Source organism: Canis lupus, chromosome 15 (genome assembly GCF_003254725.2).
Source record: "Canis lupus dingo isolate Sandy chromosome 15, ASM325472v2, whole genome shotgun sequence".
Lineage (NCBI taxonomy): Eukaryota > Metazoa > Chordata > Mammalia > Carnivora > Canidae > Canis > Canis lupus.
Genome location: NC_064257.1, coordinates 3072347 through 3089216, shown reverse-complemented (window position 1 = coordinate 3089216; position 16870 = coordinate 3072347). Strand labels below are relative to the sequence as shown.

Below are 16870 nucleotides of genomic sequence, written 5' to 3'. Positions count from 1 at the left end.
AATTAATTCAAACCAGCTCACAGACCTAAATGTAAAATGCAACATAAATGTAAACTGCAGTATAAAACTTTTCTTTTTTGGGGCAGCCCCCGTGGCTCAGCGGTTTAGTGCCACCTTCAGTCCACGGCATGATCCTGGAGACCTGGGATCGAGTCTCACATCAGGCTCACTGCATGGAGCTTGCTTCTCCCTCTGCCTGTTTCTCTCTCTCTTTCTCTCTGATCCTAATAAATAAAAAATCTTAAAAAAAAAAAAAAAACAGAAAAAAAAACTTTTTAAAAATAAAACTTCTTTTAAAAAAATGGTGAAAAAATCTGCATGACCTTGGGTTTGGCAAATTTAGGATAGGAAACCAAAGACACAATCCATAAAAGAAAAAAACCGATAAATTGGACTTTATGAAAACTTAAAACTTTTGTTCCGTGAAAGACACTGTGAAGGAAATGAAGAAAAAAAAAAAAAAAAAAAAAACACAGAGCAGAAGATATTTGCAGGGGATCCCTGGGTGGCGCAGAGGTTTAGCGCCTGCCTTTGGCCCAGGGCGCGATCCTGGAGACCCGGGATTGAATCCCACGTCGGGCTCCCGGTGCATGGAGCCTGTTTCTCCCTCTGCCTGTGTCTCTGCCTCTCTCTCTCTCTCTCTCTCTGTGTGACCATCATAAATAAATAAAAATAAAAAAAAATTAAAAAAAAGAAGAAGATATTTGCAAATAACATATCTGAGGGCAGCCCGGGTGGCTCAGCAGTTTAGCGCCTGCCTTTGGCCCAGGGCATGATCCTGGAGACCTGGGATCGAGTCCCATGTTGGGCTCCCTGCATGGAGCCTGCTTCTCCGCCTCTCTCTATGTGTCTCTCATGAATAAATAAAATCTTAAAAAAATAATAATAATAACGTAACTGGTAAAGGATTTGTATCGAGGATATATAAAGAACTCTTAAAAGTCAAGAATGAGACAAACACACCCCCAAAAGATCCAACAGACACTTCAAAGATACACAGATGGCAAATAAGCATATGAAAAGATGCTCAACATCATTAGCCTTTAGAGAAATGTAAATTGACCACCATGAGATACCAGTACACACCTATCAGAATTGCTTTAAAAAAAAAAAAAAAAAAAAAAGAGTACCAAATCCTGGAGAGAATGCAGAGGAACAGAAATTCTCATTCACTGAATAGCCATTTTGGAAAAACTTTATAGTTTTTAAAGTTAAATCATCAGCACATGAATGTCTACAGCAGCAAAAAGTGCTAAAAACTGGAAACCCCCCCAAAAAAAATTAAAAAAAAAAAAAAAAAAACAACACTGGAAACCCCGATTGTCCTCTCATTGGTGAATGGGCATACTACAGTACATCCAAACAATGGCAGGACACTCAGCAATAAAGATTAATGGACTCATGCAACAACATGGGAGAATTTAAAATGTACTTTGCTAGTGAAAAAGTCAGTTCCCAACGGGTGCATATTGTATGACTCCATGTACATTACATTCTGGAAAAGGCAAAACCATGGGGATGGAAAACAGTGGTTGCTGAAAGTTGAGGCAGGTAGAAAAGAGCTGACTACAGAGGCCACACAAGGCAATTTTTAGAGTGATGGAGCTGTTCACTTTGGTACTGTACTGGTAGACACCTGACTCTGTATTTGTCAAAACCCATAAAAACATACTCAACAAAGAATGCACTTTACTGTATGCAATTCTTAAAAAAATAACCAGAATGTCTGGGGAACCCAGGATAGAATGCAGACTGCAACAAATGAATCTACCTGTATTACAAATGTATATGGCATAACCTCACCAAAGGTCAGTGGAGGGGAAAAAAGCTTACCTAAGTAACTGTAATTGTTACATTGTTATGACTGGATACTCTAAGGCTAATATGAACAAAATGACTGCACACAATTATACCTAGTTGGTAAATCTGTTTCTCACACAAGTAACTAATGAAACTACAATACAGGTTGCACATATAAGTAAATATACACAATGAGAGCCAAACTTCTTACTCTCTGAGAAAGAAGTCACAAATAGGCAAGGAAGGGAACACTAAAATGAGAATAATTTTCTGAAATGCCAGAATAGAGTCAGAGATATTATAAGCCCATGGATGCCAGAAATGCCAGAATAGAGTCAGAGATATCCATATAAGCCCATGTTTATTTTCACATATATGCAGATACAGATATAAACATAGATACTATGTATACATGGAATAAGTGTGCATATTCATGTCCTAGCTTTTTCCACTGAAGGGACAAGAAGCAATGATATCCCAGTTGCAACAAGCATACCCAGCATCCAGATTTTGGTTCCTAAATACCATTCACCAAAACCCAAAATAAAGCAAAATAAACAAACAAAAAGACATTCACCAATTAAAAACAAAACAAAACAAAAACCAGGGCTCCTTGGAGAAATGGCTGATTCTGGGGTGGGGCAGGACAAATACAAGCTGAGAGCGTCTTGTAGTTCCAGAAAGAAAGTGCTAAAAAACAAAGATGGGAGCATGCCAAAAGGACACAAGAGTTAATGTGAAAGAGCACCCAATAATCAAAGTTTGAAATAATTTGAGCAATAAAATAAATAACATAGTATTGAACTATAACCCAAAGAATATCCATATGGATATAAGTAAATGATGTAAATAGTGAAGAAAGGACAAATTATTCCAGAATAATTATAATTCATAAATGTAGAAGGAATAAAGGAAATTATCATAGTAATTGCAGCAGGAATAATGCACTGATAAATGCTAAAATTAGTGAGTGAAACTTTAAGACACTGGATATCTACACTGTCTCAAAGTATCTCCCCTAAAATACTTATTAATCATTGGAGATGCTTTTAATGTTTGTCCACACATTCTTTGATATCCCTCCCTCCAGGATATAAAGGTTAAATCCCCTCCCCTTCAAAATTGGCTGGACTTAGCAACTCATTTTTTTTTTTCCTCTCAAAGATTTTGTTTATTCATTTGACAGAGACAAAGAGAGCACAAGCAGGGGGAGCTGCAGGCAGAGGGAGAAGCCGGCTCCCCTCAGAGCAGGGAGCCCGATGTGAAGCTCAATTCTGGGATCCTGGGATCCTGCCTGACCTGAGCCAAAGGCAGACATTTAACTGACTGAGCCACCCAGGGCCCCTAACAACTCATTTCTAACAAACAGAGTATAGAAAAGGACTTTACAGTGGCAAAATCTGGCAGACACAACCCAAATCAAATGATCAAGATTAATTAACATCACCAGAATTAAGTCATGTTGACATCATACCCTGATACAATGTAATGAAAAGGGTACTTCACCTCTGTGCTGTGCTTTCCTAAAATCTGTAATGCCAGTGTAATAATGAGAAACCATTAGACAAACTCAAATTAAGTAACATTCTACAGAATATCTGACCAGTACCCTTCAAAAGTATCAAAGTCATATACTGGAAAAGCCTGAGAAACTTACAGATTGGAGAAGCCCAAGGATACAAGATGACTAAAGGCAATGTGGGACCCTAGATGGGATCCTGAAACAGAAGATATTAGTAGAAAAACTGATGAAATCCAAACAAATCTACAGTTAACAATACTATACCTATGTCAATTTATTAATTTTGACAAACGTACCAAGATGATAGAAGCTGCTAATTTTATTTTATTTTTTTTAATTTTTATTTATTTATGATAGTCACACAGAGAGAGAGAGACACAGGCAGAGGGAGAAGCAGGCTCCATGCACCGGGAGCCCGACGTGGGATTCGATCCCGGGTCTCCAGGATCGCGCCCTGGGCCAAAGGCAGGCGCCAAACCACTGTGCCACCCAGGGATCCCTAATTTTATTTTTTTTAAAGATCTTATTTATTTATTTATTATTTATTCATGAGAGATAAAGAGAGAAGCAGAGGGAGAAGCAGACTCCACACAATGAACCCAATGTGGGACTCAATCCCGAGACTCCGGGATCATGCCCTGAGGCAAACAAAGGCAAACACTCAACCGCTGAGCCACCCAGGCATCCCTAAGATGCTAATTTTAGAAGCTAGGTGAAGGATATACAAGAACTTTCTGTACTATCTTTGAAACTCTTGTATAAATCTATAATACTTCAACAATTACTATTACAATTACCTCCTCCCCAGTTTTTACAACCAAAAATGTCTCCAGAAATTGCAAATGTGCCCTGGGGGGGGGCAAAATGACCCCAGATTGAGACCACTGATGTACATACATTAACACATAAAGATATCCATAACATATTGTTGGGGGGGGAGCGGATACAGAATAATATGAAATGTAAACAAATAATAATAATATGAAATATGAGTCAATTTATGTAAAAACATACACACGTGGATGAACCTTGAGGACATTATGCTAAGTAAAATAAGCCAGTCACAAAAGAGACAGATATTGTATGATTCTACTTATGTGCGGTACTTAAGAACAGTCAAAATCATAGACATAGAAAGTAGAATGGTGGTTACCAAGGGCTGGGAAAAAGGAGGAACGGGGAGGTATTGTTTAATGAGTATAGAGTTTCAATTTTACAAGACGAAAAGAATTACGGACATAAAAAAAAAAGAATTATGGACGTAGATGGTGATGATGGTTACAACGGCATTACAAATGTATTTAATACCACTGAACTGTACACTTAAAAATGGTTAAGATAGAAGTGCCTGGCTGGCTCAGTCAGTACAGCATGTAACTCTTGATTTCAGGGTCTGAATTTGAGCCTAACATCAGCTGTAGAGTTCACTTTAAAAAATGGTTAAGGTGGTAAATTTTATGTGTATTTTACCAAAATAAAATCGGAGGAAAAAAAACACGTAAACAGATGTTCATAAATACACAGACAAATGTGTGAAAGAATGTACACCAACATGTTAAAATGTTTATCTCTGGATGCTAAGACTATGGTGATATTTCCTTTGTACTTTTCTGTGTTAATTTGCATTTTTTTCAGGAAGCATGTCTTTCTTTCTAAACATCAAAAGGCTTTGTTCTCTATCATTTTTTCTCATAAAAACTTCCATTTCGGGATCCCTGGGTGGCGCAGCGGTTTAGCGCCTGCCTTTGGCCCAGGGCGCGATCCTGGAGACCCGGGATCGAGTCCCACGTCGGGCTCCCGGTGCATGGAGCCTGCTTCTCCCTCTGCCTGTGTCTCTGCCTCTCTCTCTCTCTCTCTCTGTGTGTGTGTGTGACTATCATAAATAAAAATAAATAAATAAATAAATAAAAATTAAAAAAATAAAAATGTTAAAAAAATAAAAAAACTTCCATTTCAATAACCAAAATCCTATTGATTCTGTCTCCAAAATGTCAAAATGGTTCCTCTTCTTCTCAGCCACAGTTCAACTCCAGCCCCTCTCACCCAGGCCAATGTAACTGAATCCTAAGCTGTTTATCCCTCTCTAACCCATTCTCTAACCAGAGTTACCCAATGAAACACATTTACTAACACTCCCATAGTTAACACACACACACACACACCCGCATTCCTTTCAAAGGCCTCTACAGTTTGTTCACAGGGTCCTTTATTTTTAGTTTCACCTCCTACTACTGTCCCTCAAGTATCCTCTATACCAGATAATTGCTGGTCACTCCTTGAAAACACACCATACACTTTTATTTTTCCATTACTTTGTTCATGCTATTCTTTTGTCAGGCAGGAATAGTCTTCCTCCTCTGCCAAATAAAATGTATACAGTGGTACAGAGGAAAAACTGGGATGCAGAATGAATGGACAAATAAGTAAGAGGAGGTGGAGGAAAAAAGCATAGAATAGTACAGAGGTGAGGGTTCAAGAAAGTAATTTTCTGTAGGGCTGAGATAATAGTGCCTACCTCACAAGGCGGTGGTGAAGGGATTAAATGAGATAATACGTGTCAAACTTTTAGAACAGTACCTGGCATATATACTATTATTGTTTTCTATGCTGTTATTATGATGACGAGGATTATTCATGGTATAATGGTTAACAGCTTGAACTCTGGATGCCACAATGAGGAAGGGGCAGAACCAGTGCCCCAAAGGTAAGTAATGAGGCAAACAGGACTCCAGTTTGATTCAAATTTATCTAAAAAATTCAAACTACACAAGAAAACAAAACCAATTTGGTTAAGCCACATACAAGTACATACAAATCACATAGGGCAATTCCTGTATATCCCAAATAACATTTACCCCTTGAACGTATATTCCCTTTATTTTTTAAAGATTATTTATTTATTTATTCATGAGACACAGAGAGAGAGAGAGAGAGGCAGAGAGAGAAGCAGGCTCCATGCAGGGAGCCTGGTGTGGGACTCGATCCCGGAACTCCAGGATCACGCCCTGGGCTGAAGGCAGTGCTAAACCACTGAGCCACCTGGGCTCCCCCAAATATATTCCTTTTAAAGAAGAGCTGTGGGATCCCTGGGTGGCGCAGCGGTTTAGTGCCTGCCTTTGGCCCAGGGCATGATCCTGGAGACCCGGGATCGAATCCCACGTCGGGCTCCCGGTGCATGGAGCCTGCTTCTCCCTCTGCCTGTGTCTCTGCCTCTCTCTCTCTCTCACTGTGTGGCTATCATAAATAAATAAAATAAAATAAAAAATTTAAAAAAAATAATAAAATAAAAAATAAAGAAGAGCTGTTTCAACACCCTGCCCCAGGCACTGAAGCATCAGAGCACCATCTTCTCCTCACACATGTGAACCTACAAGTCCCATCTGTGCTCTCCTATGGTTTCTCATTTGGCCAGTAGTGACTTCTCTTTCCTCACATAACATAGGATGTTTGATTCCACAGTTCTTTCCACAGCTGCGAGAAAGTGAATATACACATATATGAATAACCCACCCAGGCTTATTACCATAGCCTAAGGAAAACTAAACTCAGTGACAATGGAGGTGAACTAAGAGATCTAGAAATTCATAGTTTTTTTAAATATTTTATTTATTCATGAGAAACACAGAGAGAGAGGCAAGGCAGAGACACAGGCAGAGGGAGAAGCAGGCTCCATGGAGGAAGCCTGATGTAGGACTCAATCCCCGGACTCCAGAATCACACGCTGAGCCAAAGGCAGATGCTCAACCACTGAGCCACCCAGGCGTCCCGAAACCCATAGATTTTTTAGATGAGTCAAAAATTTTGAGATTTCCTTCTTAGCCTCTTGTCGGCCTCAGTCTTTTTTTTTTTTTTTTTTTTTAAGATCTCCTCTGTCAGTCATGGCAAATAGCCTCCAGATAGCTCCCATCTCTCCTGGTTAACAAGGTTTTTATGACTTTTATTTCATGTCCTAGTAAGCCACTGTGATCCACTCTCCCATCTCTCCTTTCATATCCCTCCCCCAAGCATCCCAGATCTCCCTTGAGCACTATCAGACAAACAAACAGTCCTTTGGTTTATATATTAATTAATTAATTAGATACTGCTGCTAAATTATATCCCAAAGCAGACAAAAAGAACCCAGAACTCCACATCTATTAGATGACACATAGCCTGCTCATAGCCAGACTGCCAAAAATCATTTGCTTCTCCTCTTGTAGGTTTAGACAAACACAAAGGGAACTGTGCTCCTATGTATGACTACTGCTTCTCCACAGGACTTGAAGAACTAAGGCATTAGAGATACTTCCTCTCTATAAACCCAAATAGAACACTTTGTTTATTTTTCTCTTGGCATATAGTTGGCAGTCTGTATTTCCAGGCAGTCATTGTACATCTTTTGGCAAGTGCCTTCATGTTTCTCAGTACAATGTTTCATCCAATGACTGAAGGCAATGCATTGTACCTTGAATTTACATGCCAAGAAAAAGACTCAGACTGAAAAGAAGACCTTCAGTATCATCTTCCTGCAATATATCAGACACTACACAGGAGTCACAAGACCCAGATCCAATTCCCAGGTGTACCAGTGTCTTGCATTGCGATCTCTAGCTTGCTCTTTAATCTTCTGGGCCTCAGTTTTTCCATCCTGGAAAACAGGGATTGCATTACCTGTCCCTCCTTAAATTTAGACTCTTACTGCTAACAATAGTTTCTATAATTTGTGAAATTGGGGTTTGGAAAAACTCAGAAAATTATTATTTTTTTAAAGATTGTATTTATTTATTCATGAGACACACACACAGAGGCAGAGACATAGGCAGAGGGAGAAGTAGGCTTCCTCTGGGGAGCCCATGTGGGACTCAATTCCAGGACCCCGGGATCATGACCTCAGCTGAAGGCAGACGCTCAACCACTGAGCCACCCAGGTGCCCCAAACTCAAATTAAATATTTGTATTTAATTTCTCACATTTGTCACAACTGCCATGCAGAAATTCAAAGCAGAATCCAGCAAGAGTCCCTAAACAAGTAATTCCTCAGAAAGTGTTTCTGATATCCCACTCAACAAATTAAGTGCTTGAGAATGGGAAGCAAGAAGCCAGGCAGGACCTTCGGATGCCACATGGCTACAAGAGCAAGTCATTATCTATCAGGCTCCATGACAATGTATTCACCCTAGACATCCTACCCTTAATACTCCACTGTGATTTTCCCTCAAAGAAGCTACCTCAATATTTAAAGCACTTACTTATTCAATGTTTACAAAAATAATCACTTTCCCTGGATGGGAACTGCCTCAACAGGGCTTGCCTTGAAATCACCCTACAGTCAAGGTAAGACAAAGATATAACAAAACAAGTACAAAGTGCAAGACAATTTAAGATTTAAAACAGTGTTTTATGAACTAGGGGTGGTGGAAGGGGAGGAGGGCAGGGGGTGGGGGTGAATGGGTGACAGGCACTGAGGGGGGCACTTGATGGGATGAGCACTGGGTGTTATTCTGTATGTTGGTAAACTGAACACCAATAAAAAATAAATTTATTTAAAAAATAATAATAAAACAGTGTTTTAGAATCCCTTTTGAGTTACTAATACACTTATGAAATACAAAATTCTGGACATCACCCAAAAGGGATTATTAAAATGCAAATACTTTTTTTAAAAGATCGACCTGGAACCTTGAAAGAACTAATTATCACACTTTGCATTTGGTCACTCCTTGTGTGGCTGTACAACAAAGTTTACTGCTCCAAGTAGGCTCTCCACAAGGCCAAGTTTCCCCTTTGTTTCAGTACACATTCTCTCCAGGTATCATTAAATTACTGACATTAAATATTTCTCTTAGCTGCAGCAAGTTTTATTCTCCTAAGCAATGCATCATGTAGCCACATTCACACTATGAATATTCACACTATGATTCACAATATGAATCCTAAAATACATTTTATATCCTACTCAAAATGTAGCACTCCTGTGAAAGAAGAGTCATACATATTAAATTAAGAAATACTCTCTAATGCCTGAACACTACTGCTCCTGCCCCATCTAAAGGGCAAGGCTTTGTGGGGATAAGGCAGCAAGCATGGAAAGTAAACACATATATTCAACTCCAGGTTTGCTACTTACTGGAAGACCTTACTGCAAAGCCTGTTTCCTTACCTGTGAAATGACAATATCTACCTTACAAGGTTGTTGTGAAAATAAAAAGCATCTGTAACTATTTTATAAACAAATTTGCTCTACAAATTTATTATTATCATTCTGCCTCTGTATTTATTCGAAATGGTTTCAAGGAGCTGGTAATACAACATTAAGAATGTCATTTTGTACACGTGAAACTAATATAACGCGTGTCATCCACTATACTTCAATTCTTTTTTTAAATGTCATTTTGTTCACATGGTTACCAAAAATTTTGAGTTAACCTCAAGTCAATGAAAAGCACCATCTCGCTCCTTCGGATAAAAAACAAGCAAAGCAGGTTAACAGGCATGTAAGCAAAGGTAGAAATGAAGAACTGTGTACAACCACATAAATGGGGCATAAGTACTTTATATCATTATTTGGACTGAAAACTAAAATCAAAGGTCAAAGTTTTCCAATGGAGACCAAGAGGTCAAATAGCCATGGTATAATCAAAACTAAACACAATCCATAGCCAGTTCAGAAAGCTCAATGATCTTCAAAGTGTTTTCCTACATTAATTCTCAAGGCATCCCTAAGATGAAAGAAATTTAAGTCTCTGAGTGCCTGGGTAGCTCACTGGTTGAGCCTCTGCCTTGGGCCCAGGGTGTGATCCTGGAGTCCTGGGATCGAGTCCCAAGTCAGGCTCCCCTGCTTCTCCCTCTGCCTGTGTGTCTGCCTCTCTCTCTCTGTCTCTCATGAATAAATAAATAAAAACTTAAAAAAAAAAATTAAGTCTCATATTCCAGTTACTTACATAACCACAGGAAAAATCTGAATGGATCAAGATCTTTCTTCCTTCCTTTCCTTCCTTCCTTTCCTTCCTTCCTTCTTTCCTTTCCTTTCCTTTCCTTTCCTTCCTTCCTTCCTTCCTTCCTTCCTTCCTTCCTTCCTTCCTTCCTTCCTTCCTTCCTTTCCTTCCTTCCCTTCCTTCTTTCCTTCCTTCTTTCCTTCTTTCTTTCCTTCTTTCCTTCTTTCTTTCTTTCTTTCTTTCTTTCTTTCTTTCTTTCTTTCTTTCTTTCTTTCTTTCTTTCTTTTTTTTTTTTTTTTAGATTTTAAAGCAGAGAGAGAAGCAGGCTCCATGCAGGGAGCCCAATGTGGGACTCGATCCCAGGACTGGGATCATGCCCTGGGCTGAAGGCGGCGCTAAACCGCTGAGGCACCCAGGCTACCCTGGATCAAGATTTCAATAAGGCAAGTCAACAAATCTTTCATCAAATGTTAAGTAAGGTCCACCATATCACCAGTATGGCACAGTGTCCCACTGCCATGACCTATTTTACAGCCAACAAAACCTCTAGCAACCTCAACCTTATAGTACACAAACTACAAGTAAAGAAACACTTCTGAGAAATGAATAATAGCTATTACAACACTGTATACAACACTCATGATCAGAACCCACTAACTTACTTAAAAATAAATGTAAAACTAAGATGATTTACTGAGAACACTCTCCTGACATGGACGATATTTGGTATATGAGGAAAATGGGGAACAGGGAATAGTGGTGTGTTATTTTAAATAGGATGATCGGAGAAGGCCTCAGTAAGGTGACATGTGAATAAAGAAAGTGAGCCACATGGTTAAACAAGTTCCACCAGGCAAAGGTAGTAAGTGCAAGAATCCTGAAGCAGGGTCACATCTGTGGCACTCTCCACCCACCCAGTAGACTTTCCCCTTGAATGTCCTGCTGCCACTCCCACTGTGCTCTACAAAATCTTCCTGATGTCCAGGCTCACTATACTCTCCCAGGCATGTAAACCTGAATCCCAAGTCACATTGTGTGTATTCTTTCAGGAATCAGTGACCAACTCACTTTAACATAATAATACCTTCGAAAATATTACATCTTGGGGCGCCTGGGTGGCTCAGTCACTTAAGTGTCTGACTCTTGATTTCACCTCAGGTCATGATCTCAGGGTCCTGGGATCAAGCACCACAGTGGGCTCCGCACTCAGTGAGCAGTCTACTTGAGATTCTCTCTCTCCCTCCCACCCCCACTCAAGAGTGTGTGCTCTCTTTCTCAAATAAATAAGTCTTTAAAAAAAAAAAGTTACGGGGACAGCCCAGGTAGCTCAGCGGTTTAGCGCCGCCTTCAGTCCAGGCGGGATCCTGGAGACCCGGGATCGAGTCCCACATCAGGCTCCCTGCATGGAGCCTGCTTCTCCCTCTGCCTCTCTCTCTCTCTCTCTCATAAATAAATAAAAATCTTAAAAAAAAAAGTTACATCTTTCCCTTCCCCTGCATTCCTAACACCCACTCCCAAATCCAATTCATTATGCATACTGTTCACAAAGGAATGCTTCTTACAGTCTTCATCACATTACTCATCCCCGATTCCATCCACAGTATCTACAATACCTAATGAACACCCTTCTTTTACTACCCTACATACACACTATGCCCACTTCACCTTCTAAATCTTCATTTGTGTTCCTTTCACATAACGCCTTTTCCTTCTCTCTTATCCGTCCAAACTTCTCACCCATCTTTCAAGTCCCTTTTCAGAGAGCTTTCCATGACTGACTACACCAGTCTTCACTGATTTCTCCCATCTCAGAAATTGTATGGCTTGCTATAAAATCTGACTTGTAGGGCAGCCTGGGTGGCTCAGCGGTTTAGTGCCTGCCTTCGGCCCAGGGCATAATCCTGGAGTCCCAGGATCGAGTCCCACGTCGGGCTCCCTGCATGGAGCCTGCTTCTCCCTCTGCCTGTGTCTCTGCCTCTCTCTCTCTCTCTCTCTCTGTGTGTCTCATTAATAAGTAAGTAAAATCTTAAAAAAAAAAAAAAAAAAGAGGGATCCCTGGGTGGCTCAGTGGTTTAGCACCCGCCTTTGGGCCTGGGCATGATCCTGGAGTCCTGGGATCAAATCCCACATCGGGCTTCCTGCATGGAGCCTGCTTCTCCCTCTGTCTTTGTCTCTGCCTCTCAATCTCTCACTCTCTGTCTCTCATGAATAAATAAAATCTTTTAAAAATTTTAAAAATTAAAAAAAAAAAAAAAAACTAATAAAGGTAGAAACCATGCCGCGGAGGTTTACAGGGTGTATAGCGTGAGGGGAAGGAATGCCCCTCCTCGCTTTAATACCCATCAGGTAGGTGCCGGACTCAGGGTCAGGCATTTCATATCAAGCACCTATATACTCTGTAAAAACCCATTAACTGAAAACTATCTTTAACAAATAGGGTTCCTCCATCAACGAGTTACCCAAAATGTCACCCACTCTCACCGCGAGCACAAATGCACCCAGGTGCTGCGGGTACTACACTCCCTTCTCGGCTTCCCTCTAACTCAAGGAAGAGGACAAAGCGGCCTGACTCCCAGCGGCCAACAGGTTAAACATCTCAATAAACCATTTACCAAGTGCCTGGCCCTGGCCTTCCTCAGGACCCTGCTCTTCATTTGAAAACTCCTGCTCTCACCTATCGAGCCCCAAGCCCTGTGAAGGAGGTGGCATTCCCCTTCCCACTTTACAGAGGCGCTTAAGCTCACGTGGCCGGCGGCAGATTCGGAACTAGAACGCAGGTCTCCTGAACATCCATGCACCCTGTTCCATTTCCCGCACGAGTCACTCACAGATGGGCCCCGACTGACACCCGCGTCGCCGAGTACCCTAAACAGCAAAAGCTCTGCAATGATTTTCATTCAACAGGTTACTTCCTGGACGCCCGTCAGCCTTGTAGGTTCAAGCGCCACCTCCTCGCGTACTCGCTCTGCGCCACGGGGAACGCCGGTCCCTCTCCCTAGGCGAATTCCCTCAAGCCGTCAACGGAGACAGTTACCTTCCAACAGCAACGTCGTGAGGCGTGAGGGGGAGGAGGGCTGACTCGATCGCCGGGCACTACGTCTGGCACATGGTGGGCATCTCCAGTCATGACGGGTTCCCTTCACTTAACCACTCCGCCCCACAAGCCTCGGGGTTCACCCACTCCCACCAGGCGACAGGGCATCCGCTCGACCTGAGGCGCCCGCAAATGGCCTCCGGGTTCCTCAGGCCCGGCGCTCGCCGCACCGTCATACCTGCATGGAGTCGGCGCTGACGATTTCGCCGCCGAGCCGCTGGCCTAGCTGCAACGCCAGGGTGGATTTGCCGGTGCCGGTGGCCCCGAGAATCACTACGAGAGGCAGCGTCCGCGGCAAGCCCCGGAGCCCAGAGCCCACAGAAACCGCTCGTGCAGCCGCCGCCGCCGCCATCTTGAAGACATCTGCGCTTGCGCGGAGCAGCTGTCCCCATGGCAACCGATAGTGCGCCGGCGCATCCCTAAGGCTCTGTGGGGGAGGGGAGGAGAGGCGAGGTGGGGGGAGCGAGACCTAGGTTTCCAAACTTGAGAGATTCCCGACTAGCTGGTGTCAGAGCCTCAGCTGTCACCTCTCTCTCTCTCTCTCTCTCTCTGTGAAGCAACTAATAATCAATGTATTCAAAAGATTGATTTTTTTCTTAAGATTTTATTTATTTATTCATGAGAGACAGAGAGAGAGAGAGAGGTAGAGACCCAGGCAGAGGGAGAAGCAGGCTCCATGCAGGGAGCCCGATGCGGGACTCGATCCCAGGTCTCCAGGATCACGCCCTGGGCTGAAGGCAGGGGCTACACCGCTGAGCCACCTGGGCTGCCCGAAAAGATTTTTAAGCTATGTCCTCTTAAATGCGGAACGGCAATTCTATCTCAAATCACTCTCAGTTCTTTTCTTCATGCCATTAATTACAATATAAAATTATATACTGATTTCTTGTGCATTGTCTGACTTCCGCCCCAGGCTGGTAGTTCCATAAAGGCAAGGAACAGGTTCTACCCAGCCATTGCTGAATCTCCAGTGCCTAGCAGAGCGTCTGATGGGGAAAAGACACCCAATAATTGTTAAACGGAGAGGAGAATGGTTTCCCTACCTAGCGCTGGAGCCAGTGAGCTAGAGGCGTGGTGTTTTCCAGGATCAGATCTGCCCAGTTCTCAGGCAAGGGCAGCCGCTCTAATGTTTTTATCCCAAAACGCAAACCCAGACATAATCAGAAGGCAGGACAAAATCTTCCATCTCTTTAGTGAAAGGATGCAAGAGATGGGTTGAGAACAGAGAAAAGTAAACAACCCTCAAAATAAGAGGGAAAATAAGGAAGGCAGAAAGGATAAAGGAGTGGTAACCCTCAGATTAAAGTACAGATCAGAGGCCTGAAATTCAGGAAACCCCACAACCTTTAAGAAAGGGCTTTGAAATCAGAGACCTGGGTTCAAATCCTAGATCTGCTACTTATCAGCTGCTGCATGACCTCACATAATTAACTTTACCTCTTAGCCTCACTTTTATCATTAATACCTCTCAGGATCGTCATAAGGATAAAATTCAAAAAAAGTACCTGTAGGGCACCTGGGTGGCTCAGTGGTTGAGCATCTGCCTTTGGCTCAGGGCGTGATCCCGGGATCCCACATCAGGTTCCCTGCATGGAGCCTGCTTCTCCCTCTGCCTATGTCTCTGCCTTTCTCTGTGTCTCTCATGAATAAATAAAATCTTAAAAAAAAAAAAAAATAGTACCTGCTACAATACACTAGCACAGAACGACTACCATTTGTTGAACACGTATTATTATAATGGTAACACCCCATCTGCCTCCCTAAAGAGGTAAGAACAGCAGCCTAAGGGCAGAGAAATCTTCAGTACTGTGTAAAAGTACCCAAACATCTATTCTAGTAACCCCTTGTTAGCCAATTTAAGGGTTAATTTATTTCTCCCTGAGATTACTTGGCTGTGCCCAGCTCTCAGGTCATATCACCAGGATCCCTTGGGCCAGAGGAATTACCGCTGGAAGTTTAGAGCATATGTAGGCCTGCCTGGAATAACTGCCAATACATTTCTCAATCGCTTGGATCACTGCTGGCATAATGGCCACTTCTGCAGCCTGAACCTTGTAGCCACATGTATTGTTTGGAGTACATCAGAACCCAGAGTACCCTGTACCTCCTTTTCTCAATCCAGTCTGCTTTGATCAAAAGCCTGTTCTCGCCAATTTGTGGTACCCGCCTGGGGCTGGTTTTAAAATCAAGATGTGTGGCCATATATTGGCAGACACTCTCACATGATGGTTGTTAACTGTAGAGCCTTTGCCTGGAGACTTTCAGAGGGTACGGTTACCATGACAACCACTAGAAAGATGGCAGGCAGGAGAAATGATGCAAATAAAGCAAAAGGGAGCTAATTTCATGATGACAATCTGACCATGACAGAGTATGCTCACTCACAGATAGGAAAGCACTGTCCAAGTCATGACCAGGTGACTGTTACTAGAGAGAGCAAAAAAGAGGGGAGTGGAATTTACCACTGAGAGACCCAAAGAGGGAGAAGCTGGTTACCAAGGCAACTGGGGAGAAAGGAATGAAAAAATGGGGCTTCACCACAGCAGCAGAAAATTGCTTCTAGCCAAGCAACACGGGACTGTTGCTATAGAAACAAAGAGAACAGGGATCCTATAGACCATGGGGAGAATTATCACTGAAATGCTGAGCAGGAAAGACTCCTAAATCAGAATGGAGCCCATGGTCCAAAACAAGTCGGAGAAGTGAGAAAAACATCGTACCATTTCCATTTGTTTTAATTCTACCAATCCTGCCAAAAGAGAATGGGACCATATTTTTTAAATACCTTTAGGCTATTTCATTTGTACCTGTTTGTCTCCTAATGGTCTTCTGAACTCTAAATTATACTAATAGTTCCATTCAAGATAATTTGTAACTTGAAATCCTAATTGGTGAGTTTAAATTCAAGGGAAAATTGGGAAATGGAAGACTATGATCAAGAATTAATAAGAATTTATTTTAAAACAATATAAAACTCTCAGATGGGAAGCTTTTCAGGGCAATAAGGAGACAAAAGTTGAAAAAAATTGTTGAGAAAGATATTTGGAGGCACCTGGGTGGCTCAGTTGGTTGAGTGTCCCACTCTTGATTTCAGCTTATGTGATGATCTCAGGGTTGTGGGTTCAAGCCCCAGATCAGGTTCCTTGTTCAGCAGGGAGTCTGCTGGAGATTCTCCGTGACCCTCCCACCTTCCCTCCCTCTCTCTCTCTCTCAAATAAATAAATAAATCATAAGAAAAAAAAGAAAAGAAAGCTATTTGTAGTCATGCCCAGATATTAGCCCTGACCTCACTTCCCGCCCGCTTTTTAAGATTTTATTTATTTATTCATTCGTGAAACAAACACACACACACACACACACACACACACACACACACAGAGGCAGAGACACAGGCAGAGGCAGAAGCAGGCTCCATGCAGGGAGCCCGATGTGAGACTTGATCCCGGGTCTTCGGGATCATGCCCTGAGCCAAAGGCAGGCGCCAAACCGCTGAGCCACCCAGGGATCCCCCCACTTCCCCTTTTGTGAAGCCAAATAGCA

General features: G+C 42.2%; 1 protein-coding gene across 6 annotated transcripts in view; it reads right to left on the bottom strand.

The window, feature by feature from the left end:
• Positions 1–16870, bottom strand: part of TRIT1 (tRNA isopentenyltransferase 1) — a 57821-nt gene that overhangs the window by 33500 nt on the left and 7451 nt on the right. Inside the window, exon 1 of one of the 6 annotated variants that reach the window (XR_007402398.1) lies at positions 13509–13708. The exons of 1 other annotated variant lie outside the window; for it this stretch is intronic. Coding sequence is in view for 2 of the 5 variants with exons in the window: in XM_025419799.3 (XP_025275584.1) it covers positions 13509–13682 (174 nt within the window). In the remaining 3 variants the exon portion in view is untranslated. Of the gene's footprint in view, positions 1–3457; positions 3479–13270; positions 13386–13508; positions 13709–16870 lie in introns of those variants that run through there. 4 more of the 6 variants (XM_025419799.3, XM_025419801.3, XM_049094332.1 and 1 more) reach the window with 4 other exon arrangements.